The 19,546-nt window shown below is 34.4% G+C and overlaps 1 protein-coding gene across 1 annotated transcript in view; it reads right to left on the bottom strand.

The window, feature by feature from the left end:
• Positions 1-19,546, bottom strand: part of LOC111506471 (proteasome activator complex subunit 4) — a 98,907-nt gene that overhangs the window by 64,557 nt on the left and 14,804 nt on the right. Inside the window, exons 5-7 of the mRNA XM_074186687.1 lie at positions 14,621-14,898; positions 12,183-12,533; positions 5,719-6,142 (exon numbers count right to left, since the gene is read on the bottom strand). Of these exons, the coding sequence (XP_074042788.1) occupies positions 5,719-6,142; positions 12,183-12,533; positions 14,621-14,898 (1,053 nt within the window). The remainder of the gene's footprint in view (positions 1-5,718; positions 6,143-12,182; positions 12,534-14,620; positions 14,899-19,546) is intronic.

The raw sequence follows: 19,546 nt of genomic DNA, 5'->3' as shown, positions 1-19,546 counted from the left end.
TTAAGTCTTTCAGAAGTTCTCGACCGGTTAACAACATGAATGATGTATTATAGCATGTCGCTTCAAGTTGAGAGCTGCGGTATACAAACAAAAAGAGAGGAACCAATTTATCCCAGTCTCTTTGGTTTTCGGAGATCTAGTGTCATAGGCACTTCTTTCCGGTTGTGGTCACAGGAAGTGGTCCCAGAATGTCAAGGGCGATTCTTGAGGTACTGCTTCAACTTTCCCCTTAGCCTTGTCTTTGGACCCTTTATCAAAGAACACAGTTCACAGTGCTTGCTGATATTCTTATTCAATTGCAATCTAAGTTGGCCTTTTAATTATTTGTATGGTTGCAACACTGATTTTGTTACGATCTCTGACATATGTCACAATTGTAGTAGTAGTACCGCTCATGCTCCAATCCATCCATGTCTTTGCTGTCTTGTTTATTGACCTTTCAGCAAGCACTGCGTTTTGTAAACCAACTCTGCTTAATACTTGCACCACTACTCTATGTCTCGACGACAACTGATCCAATAGCACCGAAATGTCCTCCAGTGCGAACATCGCGGAGCTGTTTGAGTGAATTCGCGATACACGTCTTTGGAAGGATTATTCGGAATTTATGAGTCCTTCCATTCAGGATTTCCCATTTCTGAGTGAGTATGTCATCTTGAATGCACATGGAGTCCCATTGGAGTCAGTAGCCCTTTTCTTGTTCGCCAGGCTTGGAAGCCAGGACCCTTATAGGTTGCTACCCTCCGAGTCAGAGGGAATCCCAAGCAGCGGGAAGTAAGAGACCTCATCTCCCTATAAAGGCTGCCCATAAAGTGATCTCTGCCCGCTACCCCGTCACTTCTGGTTCTTCTCCTGGTAACTGAATATCCTTGTCCTCCTGTCGTTTACAAAATTTGTGTCCCGATAAAAGGCATGACCTTGAGTGGCTATCTGCGTTTCCGTGACTCTTTCGTTTTCGATGACAAATTTCAAAATCGTAAGTTTGTAACTTTTCGAGCTTCCCTGCTTTGTTCTTCTGGGCTTTTGAAGTTGAGCCCTCGAATCGTTGAGTGGTCTGAACTAATCAAGAATTTACGGCAATAAAAAAATGAATCGTAGTGATCCACCGCTTTAACCACTACGAGGAGCTTTTTCGCGTTGACGTAGTAATTTCTTTTGGATGTTCCCAAGGACACACTGAAATAGCTGATGACCTCTTTCTTGCACCTGAGGGAGTATTGCTCCTACTCCATATTGGGAAGCATCTGTTTACTAGTATGAACAAGCCCTCCTCTTTAAGACATGCCAGAATAGGGGTACTTGGTCAGACTTTTTAGGACCGTTTATGCTTACTGGGATCTTGTAATCAAACGAAGAGGGTTCTCTTTGTTCAAACCATGCAGCAGTATGTCAATTTTTCCAAAGTCTTACACGAAAAGCCGGTAATAGCTACAGATTCCAAGGAAACTTCTTATGACGAACTTGCTCTTTGGTGTTGGCCATTATTTCAACTCCTTTTGAGTACACAACATATTTTCCAGGTAAGTCCACTTAGCATCAACTCCATCAAGTATTCAAATGTTTTAGGTAGAATGCATAATCTAAACGGCATGAATTTGAACAGATTTAATTAATTTTCGGTGGCGAATGGCAACCTGCCATTATCAGCTTTTTAGATCTAATGTTGAGAACCATCTGCATTCAGCCAAGATGTTCAAGGCGTCATCTATTCTGGGAAAGGGCTAACTGTCCTTTCTGGTAACATCATTGACTCTAATGCAATCTATGCAGAATTTCATCGTCACCAACACCACAAGTGATGACCAGGGGCTAGTCGATTCTTTGATCACCCCTTCCTACAACATGTCTTCAACGATGACTTCATCCATCGTCCTGCTTTGCGAAGGGCAATCTTTTTGGTGGTTGACGAATAGGCTTGGCATTATCAGTATCGATAGGGTATTGAACCAAGTCTGTTAGACCAATAATTGGGTCCATCAAAAACATGTCATTGTCATTGTATTCCTCTACGAATCGGGTGGCTTTTACTAGTCGATGAGTTCCTTCGCAAGTTGTTGAGCATGTTGTAGGGGGTCTTCTTCTTCAATTCTATCAATTTTCATGATCAGTGAGCAGGTGCCTATTATTTGCCTTATCTTGAGTCACCATGTTGTTATAAGGGTTGATAATTCTTACTGAATTGGTCTGGCCATGAAAATTCCTACTTCAGAGCCGTTGGATGGCTCTATCAAAGCTGTGCCCAAACCACCGGGTCCAGCAATCTCAGCTTGAATCATTCACTCAGTGTTGGGAGAGACATTACAATATTACCACCTTGGCGCTGTCATAAAAGCAGAATTTCTCCATTTCCAACATTTGGTTTCTTATGTACAGTGTGAATCCCTAGAGGGATATGAATTCGTCAACGATGTTGTCCACTAATATCTCAGGTTCTATTTCACAATTTTCAAGCCTCAGTCATACTTTAGTTACTGGATGAATCGTCATCCCCCTGGTACCAATACCTACCAAACATTGTCTGACTTTAGTTTTCCGAACTCCAGTCTCTTCTCTCTACAGATCCTGAAAGTGAGCAGACAGTCTCGCCTTGAATACTCCTCTCTGTCACAGTTCTAGCATTCAGGCCGCCCTCCTGTCCTGGTGTGTGGTTTAAATTTTTTGGCTTTGGGAAAACCAATTAGCCAGACTGTTTAAATAAAAAACTATTTGAAAGTAACATTGAATAGTAGCTCAAACATAGATTTTTCCCCCCTCATTTTTTGCTTTTGAATTTTCATTTCTGTTTGTTTTTGTATTAATATTTTTCTTTTCTTTTCGTTTTTGCATTTTTATTTCATTTTTTGTCTTTTTTCTTTTTAAATAAACGTTTTTTCTTTATTTGTTTTATATTTTTGTTTCCCTTATTTTTTTTTTGTTAATATTTGTTTTCCTTCTTTTTATTATTTTATATAGATTTTTTAAAAAAATTTTTTCAATGCGTTTGTACATAATATGATTCAATTTCTGTTTACATTTGAATATATTGTTAGTAGTATTATAACTATATTTACAATCAATCATTCATACTTTAATTTTGCATCTTATTAGATGATTGTATAATAATTTGTATATATTTCTGTTGTTTGAAGTCAACATACAATTTAAGTTTATTTGAAAAAAGATATTGTGAAATTTTAATTCAGAGTGAAGGGTATTTATACTGTGGATGTGGTGCGAACACTCCAACATGATGTGATTGAGATCGCCATAACGTCCACATGAGCATAGAGGATTATCTGTTAATCCAATTTTGAATTTGTAAGCTGGGCAGATAGCGTGATTTGATCGTAAATGGTTTATTGTATTTATGTATTTTCTGTCGCTCTCTTGTTCAAACCATCTATTTTCAATAATCTTTGGGAAGAGTTGTTTGAAGTTTTTGCCTGTCTGAGATTCATTGAATTGTTTCAAATCTTTTTTGTAAATTCGATTCAAATCGGTGTGTGGAATAAAGATGTGAATGGACTCCTGTTTCAGTGGCTTGCTTTGCTAATCTATCTACTACCTCATTTCCTTTTATTGCGGAATGTCCTTTTATCCAAATTATAGATTATTGAATGAATGCTGTTTTGTGTCAGAATATATTGCATTGCCAAAAGTATGGCTTTCAATTCTGCAATGTAGATGGATGCTTCATTGGAAAGTATATACATTTCAAAATATTTTGTATTTGAATGATAGAATGCGAAGCCTGTTTTCTCTGATATTTTTGATCCATCTGTGTAGATATACTCTGCATTTGGCCACAGCCTCTTGATTATTCCTGAAAACTCTCCCTCACAACTTATATTATTTCTTTCCAAATAATGTACTTTGAACTCGTGGGATATTATGTCGTAATCTTCTGTATAGTATGGAAGGTTATAGGTTTTGTAGATCGTTTTGTCATAAGAAGACGATCTGGTGAAACTTTCTACCAACAAATTCGTTTTCTTTTTCTGCCAGTATCGATGAGTGAGTGTGAAAATTGTAAGTTGATGAAGTTTGGGAATCAAATTTGAAGATTTTGCTTTGATTCTTGTCACAAATTTGAGCAGTTGTCTTCTTAAGTCTAATGGAGGTTCCTTAGCTTCCGCTTCCATAACTGATATTGGCGTTGACGGGAGATACCCCAGACATATTCTCAGACATTTATTTTTTATTACTTCCAATTTCTTCAAGTGAGTATCTGCAGAACTTCCATAAAAAATACTTCCGTAGTCTAATATTGAACGTATGAATGCTCTATAAAATATTAGGGCGATATTTGGATCTGCACCCCATTTTGTTCCACAAAAGGCTCCAAGGATATTAATAACCTTTTTCTGCTTTCTGTCGAATTTGAGTTACATGGTGTTTCCATGTCAAAGATTTATCTAGGATAATACCCAAATATTTGACTGACGGTCGAATTGGTAGGAGCCACGGTCCAGATTTTGTATGAGATGAAAATTGTATTCTTTTTCTGGTGAATATGCAAATCTCTGACTTTTTTTCCGCAATCATCAATCCGTTTTTGTTTAAATCTGTTTAAAATCTGTTTTTCCGTTAACCAGCTGTCGCACCCTTACGAACGACAACCCTCAGAAGTCGAAACTTGTGCGAGCTAAGGATTAACGAGGTCTCACCTTTTAACGTGTGATTCCTAACACGGGTTGGACGATAGCAGGTGAAGATCGATCGTTCAGACTAGGGCTTGAACCACCGACCATCTACTTATTTACATTTTCCATCTCTCTCGCCAAGTTTTCAAGTGACTTTTCAAAAGACAAATTTTGTGTGTATATGCAAATGTCATCTGCATATTGTATTATCTGAGAGTCTGTTTCAATACATTTTTCTAAATCTCTTGTATATAATATATATAGAAGAGGACTCAGAATGCTTCCTTGGGGTATTCCCAAAGATGTTTTACGAGGAATAGAAATAGTTTCGCCAATTTTCAAATATATTTGTCTTTCTGAAAACAACATAACCAGAAGGTAACATATATTTTTTGGGATTTTGGTTTCTACAAGTTTTTCAAAAAGTAATTTCAATTGAACATTATCATAGGCTGCTTGAATGTCTAAAAATGCTGCTGTAGTGGTTTTATTTTCCGTAAATCCTATATGAATATCCATAGTGATCTGAGAAACTGCTTCCTGAGTAGATCTGCCTCGTCTAAATCCATATTGAGATGCAGGTAATATTGATGTTCGTTCTAACCAATGTTCCAATCTGTTCTTTATTATTCTTTCGAAAGTTTTCAATATACAAGAAGCAAGCGAGATGGGTCAATAAGAATTTTCATCATTTTTAGTTCTTCCTTGTTTATGAATCGGCAGAATCAAGTAGTCTTTCCATTCATGAGGAATAGGAATGTCATTATTCAATATTTGATTAAAAATGTCTAGAATGGATTTTTTGTGTGGTTCTGTCATGTGGAATAGCATGGAGTATGAAATATTGTCTTTGCAGTGTTATGTGTGTGTCTCAAGGCCTTTTTTTAGGGGATAAATCACAACAATATCTTTGAACAAGAAATAAAAACAATTTTCAATCAATCAATAACATTTTTCTAGACAGTTGAAAACGTATGTTTCAATATTTCAATGCGAGATATTATTAGCACATTATTTTATCAAAACATTAAAATTTTCAATTTCAATTACGTCACACATCCTCTCAGGAAATTAATTATCTATCTATTCAGCTTACCTTGAATATTTCTGGAGAGCATTGATTCAGAACAATGCTGATAACGGATCCTAAGGCGGATTCAGAAATTATATCAATCTTATTTTTAACATTTTCGTCATTTGTCATTTGTTCAAGGCGAATACATTCTAAACTTTTAGATTCCATCCATATACAAAGTTTATCAAAAAATTGCAGAACGAAATCTTCGAATCCAGCCGATTCCTCACAGATAGTGTGTTCTTCTTCACTAAGTTCATGGTACAAACTGGCTTCGGATGAGTTGATTAAAGGAATCATATTCACGAAATGTACAATGAAGCTGAAGGTAACATAAGATTTTCTTACGTCATTGGGATCTATACCAGGCAAAAGTTCCATTAGTAGTGGTATTATGTGTGTTGGACCTTCAGGATAGTTATTTTGAGCTCCGCCTACCATATACCTTTGAAAATGAATACAAAAATCATTTAAAACTAACTTATAATTGTGACAGATTTCTACTGTTTAACTTTAAAAATTAAAGGAAAGTTTTACAGTTAAAAATTGAATATTGATGAAAAATTTTGACAAAATTGGCGCATTGATGTTAATGATGTCATTTCCACCAAACATCCATCGATACCTCAGTTCAATTTAAGGAGTAGGCAGATTGAGTCCCTGGCGTCAACGGGCCTCTCATTCAAAATATCAAAATTAAAACTCTGCTGTACTTTGCCAACCTTTTGCTTCTAATGGGCCCATAATCTATTGAGTTCTGTATTTTTTCGCCATTGAATAACATTACAAATTATACTTACAGTAAAAATGAGTGAAAAACAATGAATTGAATATATTAATGAAAGAAAGTTAAACATGTATACAATTTTTTTGGTTTGACAAATGTCATACCTTGACATAAATGTAATTTTTCAATGGACAAAATGATTTGATAATCTTTGACTCTAAAGAGAGAGTTATTGATTGATAAGATTTTTATTTCACTTCTTCGATTGACGACTTGTTTATTTTGTGGAAATTCATGTTCACTGAGGATACACTACAAAAACACACTTTTGTCTATTTTAAATCTGACAATATCCAAAAACAATGATAAACTCGACTTTAACATTTTCCGAAAAAACACATTCACAGATTGCACAATACCATTTGACTCTTTCAACCCGATTTCACAGAAATTGTCTGTATTCAGGTCAATGATACAAAGGGCTTTCACAATACCCCTTTCTGATCAAAACCTCCGAAGTGAAATCGCAATCATTAAACAAATAGCAGTTAATAACAAAATACCTACCACTCTAGTTAACAACATAATGAAATATCAACAAAAATCAATAATGAAAGAACTATTTTCAATTTCCATAAGACCAGAACACAAATATGTTAGTATCAAGTATGCAGGTAGAATCTCCGAGAATACTAAAAATTATCTCTCAAAATTCAATCTACAAACATCCTTCACATCCAACGGAAATTTAGGAAACATATTATTTAATGCCAAACCTAAATTAGAGAAAGGGAAGAGATCTGGTATATATCGAATAGAATGTGGTGAATGCCCCGCCATATATACAGGCCAAACTGGTAGAAATTTTGATACAAGGTACCACGAACATGTCATTTCGGATAAAAAATCATTAATGTACGAACATCTTCAAAATTCGAAACATAAAATAGATAAAGATAATTTAAAGATCCTACACACATGCGAAAAAGGGAAAATAATGAATCTGTTGGAATTTATGGAAATAAACAGGTCAAAGAAAAATCCCAATTCTATTGTCCTCAACGAACAACTTGATTTAAATAATAGTCCTCTCCTGAACCTATAATCCAGATCCCAAAACCTACATTATATTGAAAGCTTTGTTATGTTCATGGATTTTACAGGTATATGAAACGCAGGTACTGGGTATCAGGTTATCAAATCATTTATGATAGAATAAGCAACATAGGTATAAATTACTCAGATTTAAATGTAATCAGTTAGTTTTGAAAATGGTGTAATAGCCGAAACCGGTCAACAATAAAGAAATATAGTGGAAAATAGACAAAAGTGTGGTTTTGTAGTGTATCCTCAGGGACGATTTTTATTATTATTATGTGTTTGGTAAAGTTTCAGTAAGTTACTGTATATACTGCTGAGATTATAAATGTCAGTTTTCTTATTCATACAATCAGAAGACTAATTTCAACCATTTCAATAAAAATACGTTTGGAAATATTTTTTCTGTACGTAAAACTTTGATATTTGAGTAATTTGGTTTATGTTCTGTTTCTACAGAATGTTGTGCTAATGCACATGATTTCTTATTAAGCTATCACTTTTATGTGATGTTATTCTATCATTAAGAATTCTAGATATTGCTCCAATATAATCCAAGTTACAATTGTTACAAGGAATGTTATAAATCACATTTGTCTTTTTTTAGTATCCATTTTATCTTTTAATTTAGTATTAATTTTTTTTATAGTTTTAGTATTTTTTTGGCATATTTTGATATTTTGTTCATTATGAAAAAGTTTTCTGATATTTGAAGATAAATTTCCATGATAGATTTATAAGAAAAATTAATTGGTGAACTTAAATTTCTGTTGATTACATCGGAATTTGTATTACTGTCAGTGTTGAAAATTATTTTATTAAGAAGTTTTCTGGGATAAGAATGTTAGATCAACATGTCTCTAAGAAGTCTGAAATTTGTTTGTTTGAGAGAAGGGTGTACTAATTATACTATTCTTTTTTTTTAAACAAAGTATTAAATTGATTTTAACTGATTTTTTATGAAAAGATTAGTAATTGATTTATCTTCCTGAATGAGTAAGTTTATTTTCTATTTCTGATTATTTTCTATTTCGATAGTGAATTGCAATTTTTTATCATATCTATTGACAACATCAAGAATTCCATGAGATTTGTCATAAGGTATTGCACAAATGACATAGTCAACGTATTTCTTCAAAACAGGAATGTCAAAACTCAGTTTAGGAAGTATGTTTTCAAAAAGATCATCAATTACGCATTGAGCTATAATAGGAGAAATAGTAGCTCCCATTGGTGTAACAAGAAATTGTTTATGCACACTCGCTTTTTTGTAATTTTCATATTCAAGTGCAATTTTCAATTAATGGTTTCAAATAAGAAGCTTCATAAATGATCAAATAGTCAAAATCAATGAAATAAATGTATTGAAATTGGTGAAATTGAAAATTGTTATTTTATCAAATGTAGCTTGATCCAATTTAGTCTTTTTTACTAGAGAAGGGTAGTCTTTTTGATGACTAGTTAGGAAATGAATGAAACAATATTTGGATGTGTAGCAGGCCAAAACAGAGTACTCTTATAACACAGATTTTAATCTTTCAACAATCTTCATTATCATCATCAGGGATGCTATAATATGGACAAGGAAACAGATTAGATCTATAAAGAGAGATCAGTCAAAAATACTTACAGTGCATGTGAGGTTTGTAGATTTTTATATATTTTATCTGATATAACGAGTGATGTTATAATCTGGATATATTGTGAAATGAGCATATTTAGAGATGGGTTCCATATTATTTACATACAGCGTGACTCACGGTCGATGGTAGATTAGACGTTTCTGGAAAACGCAAAGCATGATTTTTCTGAAAATTTCACCTCTCACATTTCCTTACCTGTTCTATCGATCTAAAATATTTTCAGCATTGCGGCGTTGCCACTTCCATCAAAAAGTCCTAGCAACTTTATTTTTTTAAATGGAACACCCCTTATATTAATACGTTTTTGGAATTGCTCTGGTATTTTAATACTTTTTTGTTAATAATGTCCTATACCTATCTCTATCTGTTTTCAAGATAAAAAATAAATTGTGCTAAATATGGTCCAAAGCATAGCCTTAATTGAAATTAAGTACATCAGTACTCTCAATTCATGAAAAGTTGGTATTTTGATGATGATGATGAATGCAAATATCGATTATTCAAACGTAGTTCTTATGAAATTATTTATTATACACATGAACAAAGTGATCAAATCATTTTCAGAACGTGTAAAAAATTCAACCAAATGTATCCTGAATTAACACTAATGAACGAGAGGAAGTTTGTAAGGTTACAAAATAATTTCCTTAACTATGGCTCAAAGTTTCCAGGGAACAACTGTACCAAAAATCAGTCATTTCCAGGTAAAAAGTAAGATTTTGTGGGCTAAAACATGTGAAAGTACAGACAATAACAGAATAGGATGATTCAAAATAACAAAATTGTAAACAAAATATCACATTTTCACAAAAAATGCTGAAAATTTTGTCCATTACATTCTAAACACTTTAAAATGTTTTTCTGTACGTGACTTGTGGTTTCTTTTTCAATTTCCTGGGGATCCAGATCTTCAATACTCCGCACCATTCGCCGTCGCAATTCTTCTTTGGTAGGCACTGGAGTACTGTATACCCTTTCTTTTAAAACACCTCATAAAAAAAAGTTAAGTGGCGTGAGATCGGGTGATCTCGGTGGCCAATCCCACGGCCCTAAACGCCTAAACCAACGATCGACGAAGAGTTCGTCAAGTTTCCTGGAAACTTCCTGGGTGGAATGAGCTGGCGCTCCGTCCAGTTGAAACCACGAATTCCTATATTCCTCTAAAGGCAAATTTTCAAGAAAATCGGTTACAGTCGTCCTTAATATTTGGAGATATCTCTCTGCATTCAGTGTGTCTTCATGAATGAAAAAGCGAATTTTTGACAAAAATTCCCGATCTTCCTGTGTATGAATCAAAAGGGATTCACAAAAATGCATTCTACGTTCGAAGTCTTCTGCTTTTAGAGCTTGAACTTTGGTAAATTTATACGGATGCATTCCGTGATTTTTCAAAATTCGTTGTACTGAAGCATGTGATACACCTGAATCTTTTTCTGCACTGCGAATGGAAGCTTCTGGATATGTATAAAAATATGCCAAAACGTTAACAGTATTGTCCTCGTTTGAAGTAACAGGTTTTGGTAATGTTGAAGGCACTTTTAACATGGAGCCATAGTTAAGGAAATTATTTTGTAATCTTACAAACTTCCTCTCGTTCATTGGTGTTAATTCAGGATACATTTGGTTGAATTTTTTACACGTTCTGACAATGATTTGATCACTTTGTTCATGTGTATAATAAATAATTTCATAAGAACTTCGTTTGAATAATCGATATTTGCATTCATTTTGGAAGATGATTCCAAAACACCGTCGATAACTCTTTGTAAATTACTTATAAAAGTAACCGAACTGCTATAAGCTTGATAATTCTACTGCTACCTAAATCCAAATTAAAAAAAAAAAATGTTTCTAGAAGAAGCGACTTTATTGAGAAAACTTGACGATTTAGGTATAGGGACATGATATATCATCTTGAAGCATTTTTCACCATCTTTCAATTTACCGAGTAATATACAGGGGGTTTCATTTGAAAAAATCAACTTTTGACTACTTTTATACACAATGGAAATAATAGTAATTTTAGCACGCCCTGTATGACATGGAGTCGATTTCTTGGTGTTATTTGAATATTTCGAATTTGTCCAAACTATCATCAAAATATCAACTTTTCATGAATTGAGAGTACTGATGTACTTAATTTCAATTAAGGCTATGTTTTGGACCATATTTAGCACAATTTACTTTTTATCTCGAAAACAGATAGAGATAGGTATAGGACATTATTAACAAAAAAGTATTAAAATACCAGAGCGATTCCAAAAAAGTATTAATATACGGGGTGTTCCATTTAAAAAAATTAAGTTGCTAGGACTTTTCGATGGAAGTGGCAACGCCGCAATGCTGAAAATATTTTAGATCGATAGAACAGGTAAGGAAATGTGAGAGGTGAAATTTTCAGAAAAATCATGCTTTGCGTTTTTCAGAAACGTTTAACCTATCATCGACCGTGAGTCACGCTGTATATTAACATTAATATCCACATAATTGGATGTATATAACTTTTTGCATTATTATTTTTGTTAGTGATACTGACATATTGCTTCTGTGTTGAGACAAACGTTTTCAGCCAATATTATGTGTGCCAATATTATGAATATTTATATGTATAAAACTTTCGGGATCAACACAGTTGAATGCCTTGAGGAGATTACAAAAGATTACGATAGGGCACTTTCCCTGTTGATTGAATTCAACACTTTCGAATATAATGACTGAATTGCTTCGGTAGTTGATGTCGAATTATGAAAACCATATTGGTTTTTGGATTGTTCTCATTCAAACAAATGCTCAGTCTTTTTCAAGTATGCATATTTAAAAATCTCAAAGAAAACAGATGTCACTGTGATTGGCAGGAAATTTGTCACGTTATTCGAATCAACTTTTTTATCTAAGGAAATGACTAACTGTTTTGATGAGATTCAGAAAAAATCCTGTTCAGTATGAAATACTTATCAGATACGTTGAAGGTGAGATTAAAAAGCCTAAAATTTTTCTTAATATGCTGTAATACATACCTTCCACAAGCAATAACAGCCATCATTGATGATGTCAATTTATGTGGTTCTGTAAGGCTACTCATTGAAGAATACAATTTTTCTAGTGTCATTGGAATAATGATATTTGGCCTGAGAGAAGCCAAATATTGCAGAGTCAGGTTCGTATCTTGCATGCCAACTTTATTGAACAATGCCTGTTCTATGCACGGTTTCAATATTTTAACGAATCTGTCGATGTCTTCATCTGTTAATTTAAAATGATCTGGTACTTGAAATTCCCACGATGGGGTTTTGTATCTTTCATTGTGAACTCTCGTAACAAAATAATATGATAGGGAGCGAAGAAGTTCCCTGAGCTTGCTTATCCACCTGTAAATGAAATGAGAGATCATATACAATTATTGATATTTCCATATGAAAATAGATAAAGAGAACACGAAGCAAAAACAAATTGGCAAAAATTAAAATCAATGATCCAAATAATGAAACCAAAGAAACATAATTGCAGGACCGTAGGCATATTACTCGATTAATTGTTTTATGGCAGGTGGATTGCCGATAATGGGCCCACCTTTGGCCACCATGTTTTCCCGATCTGTCCCCTATGGATTATTATGTATGGGGACATATTGAAAATATAGCATATCCAGATCCTGCTACAAGTAAGGAGAATATGGTTAGGAAAGTTTTACAAGCATTCAACGCCCTGATACAGAATAAATCAGTCGTGCTGTAAATGAGAATTTGTTGAAGAGAGTTAATAAATGCCTGGGAGTCAACGAAAATGTCTTCGAACATCTTTTGATAAATTTTTTTATTTTGTTTCAAAAGACAATGCAATATTTTTGCTCTTTCATTAGAATTAACATTTTCTAATTAATTAATTAATCATCTAAAATCCTGTCCTCAATAAAAACCATGACGACATATTAGCAGCTCTAATGAACTGTCTGTAACTGTTCGAAATTGAGTTTTCACAGCCCATTATTATGGTGGACATGCGCATGTTTTATTTTTTCAACGAAAACTGAAATACAGTGTGTCTCACTTCTAATGGAAACTCCCCCGTATCTTCCGTAATATTCGAGGTAGAACGATGAAACTCTCTGGACTGATGGAAATGCTCTAAATGCACCTACCACCTGAATGGGGTTGGCCAAAGTGATATACACTGTCCGCCACTTGCGATGGAACACCCCATTTTTACGGTAAAACATATTAGGGGGCAAAATAGGCTCAAAATTCCTTCAGATTCGTGATCTGGACTACCAACTTACTACGAATACAAATTTTCCTGAAAAATCCGAATTTGTCTCACTTCTTATGGAAACACCCCCGTATATTCCGTAATAATTGAAGTAGATTTTTTTTTGGTTTTGACATCAAAACATGAACATCAGTCCTGAGAGTTTCATCGTTCCACCTCGAATATTACGGAAGATATTACGGGGGTGTTTCCATGAGGAGTGAGACAAATTCGGATTTTTCAGGACTGAAATTTTTTCAGGAAAAAAGTGTATTCGTAGTAAGTTGGTAGTCCTGATTACGAATCTGAAGGAATTTTGAGCCTATTTTGCCCCCTAATATGTTTTACCGTAAAAATGGGGTGTTCCATCGCGAGTGGCGGACAGTGTCTATCACTTTGACCAACCCCATTCAGGTGGTAGGTGCATTTTGAGCATTTCCATCAGTCCTGAGAGTTTCATCGTTCTACCTCGAATATTACGGAAGATACGGGGGTGTTTCCATGAGACACACTGTATATAGTGAATGGTTGATTTTTAATATAGGAAATGTTTTATGAAAATGAGTCAAAAATCATCTCTAAATTTCAAAACTATTCTAATTCTAAAATAATAAACTATTCTAGTCGATCCATTTTTATATCTTCATAATAAGTCATTGATTCCGAACACCTTGATTAACACTTTGAAAATGTTACTCCTACAAGACAAAGGAATAAAGTATTTTGATGAATGAATAATAGCTTATTTATGTATTCCATCAAACTTTTGAATTTTATGAGGGAATCACTCGAGAGCCGAATAACTAGTTTTTTAAGTAAACAAATTAATATATTGAAAACAGTTCATTTTTGATATAGGGTCTATTACATAAAATCACATTAGAATTACACCAGGTAATCAGAAATGTGAAAATATACAGGGTGTTACATTTAAATTGAAGAAGTTGGTACCAACTTCCTTATAACCGGAAGTGTTGAAAAAACGCCATTGCGCCGTCATTTTCATTCAATAAAGCATATTAAAAAACCTATTTTTGCCAATTTTCAGGATATGAATTCTACTATTTCCCAAAATACGGCTAACTGACTGTCATCACGCTGTACCCTGTATACCTAATGTATTAGGTATAAATGGCGAATACATAGTATTATTTTTATTGAGAAAAATCCTTTCAAATCATGAGAAGTGTAGAATAATATGAAAAATTACCTGCCAAGATTAGCTGAATAAAAATAGGATTCTAAACTCTGCATGAACTTTTCAAAGTGAAAAAAAGCAATATTTTTATCACCATTCAGGACATACACAATCCAAATTGACATTGCTGGTATGTCTATTTTATGCTGTCGGCCCGTATGTTTGTTTTTGAAAGCTACTGGTAACAGAACTGTCCTCTGGAATCGTACAAACATACCGGGAATGTAAGGCTGCCAGTCGATGTTCCCACATTGAAATCTAGCCAGGCCTGTCATTATCCACATCATATTCTACAAAGAAAGTATTTATTATCATTTGAAAGTTAATTGAAAACACAGTTGGTATGCAAGTATAAATGAGTTAGTTACCATTTGTTGCTACTCTGACTTGTTACTTGATAGAAATCAACTATACATGATAAAATTCAAATCAAAATTTACTTTATTGTCCCAAGATTTGCATGAAAAAAACCAAAGACAATTATGATCAAAAATATAATCACTATTCACTACTTCACTACTTTTTTAAATTGAAAGTTCCTAAGGGTTGCAGACTTTACTTCTAATGGTAAGTGATTGGACAAATTAACACCATTATGGTACTTTGACTAAATTTGAGGTGGGAATAGAAATTTCGAAATTATAATTGCTATTGCAAATAGCATAAGGAAAGGAAACAAAGTTAAACATTGCTTTATGTTTGTATTATGTATTCTTTTAGAAATACAGGGTGTAACTAAATAAGTGTAAACATTTAAGGTGATTCCTCATCGAAAAAAAGATAGGATCTTTCATATAAAGAAATTTTATTGGAGCATCCCTTGTTAAGATACAGCCCCTTAAAGGGGGTACATAGAGTTTTATTTAACCATGTTACGTATAAATACATTTATGGCAGGTCACAGTACATAAAGAGAAACATTGCAATAAAAATAAAATGTTAAACACATAAAAGGAATACATATAAATGAAACAATAAAATTATTATTTGAAAATAAATGTTGGCTGACCAAATAATCATTTGATGCTAAAAAAAATATATATTATGGGTTTTTTAATGAACTTGCTTGGTTCAAATATTCCATTATATTGTAGAAACATTTCTCGAGTAGAAACTTTTTGATGACGGCTTTGAATTTGTTAAATTCCAAAGATTTCACTGATTTATCGAGAATATTATACAAATTTAGGTTCAGAGAATTTTTATTGCTAACAGCTAGTCTATGCCGTTGGGGATTCAACATCTCTGCAGATCTTGTGTTATACCGATGTATATCGGAGTGTTTTTTGAATTTGTTTATGTTTTTATGTATCTCTAACAAAACGATGTATAATGAAGGCATGATACCAAGCTGAACAAAGTGTTGATGACAGTGATCTTTGTATCCTATATTTGCTAAAATGCGAATGGCTTTTTTCTGATATCGAAATACCATTATGGCATTACTTGAGTTGCCCCAAAGAATAATACCATATGAGAGTATAGAATGAAATAAAGAGAAGTAAGATATTTTCAATACGTTTTGATTGGTAACTGGTTTGAATTGTCTTAAAACAAATAAAACTTTACAGAGCTTTCGAAGTACATAATCTACGTGGCTGGACCAGTTTAACCGATCGTCAATGATTATACCAAGAAAAGATACATTTCCTCCTTTCTGATAGAGTAGATTTGAGGAGACAATTAAGTTCTGTGTTTTACTTTCATTTAATTTGAGTTTATTCTTTGTGAACAGCTTTTGACTAAGTATTTGTTCTCGTCAACAGTACGAATCAAATTGATGCGTGATTTATCCGATTCAAGAAGAGTGGTGTCATCGGCAAATAAAATACATTTTTTTGGTGTAATACTTTGACATAAGTCGTTTATGTACACAATAAATAAAAAAAGGTTCAAGTATTGAACCCTGAGGTACTCCATGTTGTATCGGTTTGATATTATTGAGATCAACACACTGATATCTGTTTTCGAAATAGGAGCTGAGGAGACTCAAAATGGTACCTCTTGAACCATAAAGACTCAGTTTTTCAATGAGTAATGCATGTGAAACACAAACGCTTTGGTCAAGTCGCATAAAGTCGAGGAAGTGTGCTTGCACTGATCAAGACCCTCCACTATGTCATTCACCATCTTGTAAACAGCTCGAGTTGTGGATTTGTTTTTCCGAAATCCATATTGGGATTCACTAAAATACAACCTCGTTTCAAAGTAGGAGTATAATCGCTCTTTTAATAATTTTTCGATTATTTTTCCAATTATGGAAACAATACTAATTGGACGATAGTTGGTTCTAAAAAGAATGAATCTACAGCGGAAGGAAAATTCCTGAAGTCATAGTCTCCTTCAGAAAATACTTGTGGAAGAGATTTTATCTTATCTACAGCTACAGTACGAAAGTGATCATTGAAATCATTTCCAGAAAATTCTGTTATAGTTTGATGTTTACTGTATATCTTATTTCTTTCTGAGTTGATTATACTCCATCAAGCTTTTGAAGTATTTGAAGAGTTTTTAATATATTCGTCGTAGGCGTGTTTTTTACGATTTATTAATTCATTATGATATTTCTTTTTAATGTGCTTATAAGCTTCAATATCTTGCGGGCTGCCTGACACTTCGGAAATAATTTTAACAACTTCTCATTGATTTAAGTTTGTCATTGTACCAACTGATTTTAAAACATGAATAAGAACATTTCGATATCATAGACATTTATCAGGCGTTGATAAAATAGAACTGACACTATATATACAACCAGTTGTTGCTGCGGCTTCGCCCGCGTAGAATTTGGTTTGTCACATTAAGTTTCGTGACAGACCATTTTAAACAAATAGTTAAAATATTTTTTCATTAACCCACAACTTCAGGTTTCCAACTTCAAAACTGCATATTTCAAGATTTTAGGTTAAGTAGCTTCGACTGTACGTTAATATAAGATTGTCAGTCAATCGATAAGTACCCACTTATACAATATTTAATAGCAGCAGCAAAAAATGGAAGGATTAAAATGAAATACACTGGTAATCCTACTAATTCCACTTCTACTAATATTATAAATGGGTAAAGTTTGTGAGGATGGATGAATGTAATGTATGTATTTGGCAGGTTGGCTGTCTTTGTTCATCTTTCACTGCCTGAACCACTGTGCAGGCTGTTTTTTGCGAGTGCATTGGCTTGGGCTGTGGGGGTTGAGCAAACAGGCCATCGGATGCCTACTTCCACGTAGCCCTGGTGGATACGGGAAGCATTAAATTGATTTGTGCAATTGGCAATATCCAAAAGACTATATGCAGTCCATCTAGCCTCTTTCCAGAAAACATGGAGATGAGGTAGATCTAGAAGGATCTCTATGGCTGCTGACGGTGTGGTACTGATGGCAACACTGATAGCCAGACAAGCCTGTCTCTGTAAGCCAGAGAGCTTCGCCTGGCCCATTTTCTGTAAAGCCTTCGGCTACCAGACAATTGCATCATAAGTGATCATTGGTTTGACAATCACATAAATCCAGTGGATTTGTTTGGGACCTAAAGCCCAAGTTTTACCACAAATCCTTCGACATGTCCATAGGAACAGTCTGGCTTTGTGTAAAACTTTTTCCAAGTGAGTGTTTCAGGTGAGTTATTTATCAATTACAATGCCAAGATATTTCACCTCCATTCCAAATGTTATGACCTCACCATTGAATGAAAGTGGCGTTAGATCGTCCAATTTTCTCCTCCTGGTGAAGGGGATTATCTCAGTTTTGCTGGGGTTGACAGGCATTCGCTCCCTCAGGCACCAACTGTGAACAACGTCCAACGTGCTTTGGAGGATATTAATAGCTACCCTTCCCGACGTGGACCTTGCCAAGATGACAAGGTCATCTGCATAAGCTTGCAGATAAACTTTTCTTCTGTAGAGGGCATCAAGCAGACTATCCAACACGAGCGACCACAGAAGGGGGAGATAGTACTCCACCTTGAGGGCAGCGTCTGCTGACCCTGAACCTAATGGCCTCACCTTGAAGAGTCGTAGTTGCAGTTCTGTTTACCATTAGGGCATAGATCCAGCCAAATATGGCCTTTCCTAACCAGAGGATCCTAAAGATTTAGGTAGTGCATTGTCAAATGCTCTTCAATATCGAGAAATACAGCAACCGCAATCTCCTTGTTATCGAAGGATTGGGAGATTTTCTCTACATAAAGTTGTTTAATACTAAATCTGTTGATTTGCTGGTTTGATAAGCATACTAGTGGTTCTTCAGGAGGTATGCTTATAATAATAATAGCCTTTATTACCCAACAGTTAAAAATCATTTACAGGGTTAACTAATGCCACCCTCCTGATGTGCTCATCCGGTATCCTCTCAATTCCTTTCAACCGGAAGGATGTAAGGCAGATTGGTCGTTCTGATTTAGGGTGTCGGTCTTTTTGACCCACTTTAGGTAAATATACCACAAAATGGTTTATACTTTCGCGGCTGAGGTTTTAAGTGTCACTGTTTTTCAAGTTTGAAAGCCGAGGATTTCTGGAATTTCTTCCTGACGTTTCGCTGGTGCGAGTGGCTAGCTTCTTCAGAGGTTTAACTGTCATCGGACAGCAAGCCATGATGGTTAAACCTCTGGAGAAGCTAGCCACTCGCGCCAGCGAGACGTCAGGAAGAAATTCCAAAAATCCATGGCTTTCAAACTCAGAAAACAGTGACAGTGTATACAGCGTGACTCACGGTCGATGGTAGGTTAGACATTTCTGGAAAACGCAAAGTGATTTTTCAGAAAATTTCACCTCTCACATTTCCTTACCTGTTCTATCGATCTAAAATATTTTCAGCATTGCGGCGTTGCCACTTCTATCAAAAAGTCCTAGCAATTATATTTTTTTAAATGGAACACCCCGTATATTAATGCATTTTTGGAATCACTTTAGTATTTTAATACTTTTTTGTTAATAATGTCCTAT

Source organism: Leptinotarsa decemlineata, unplaced genomic scaffold, assembly GCF_025532065.1.
Source record: "Leptinotarsa decemlineata unplaced genomic scaffold, Ldec_3_MD MMD2_P_RNA_scaffold_4, whole genome shotgun sequence".
Taxonomy (NCBI): domain Eukaryota; kingdom Metazoa; phylum Arthropoda; class Insecta; order Coleoptera; family Chrysomelidae; genus Leptinotarsa; species Leptinotarsa decemlineata.
This window is presented reverse-complemented; position numbering and strand designations above follow the sequence as displayed.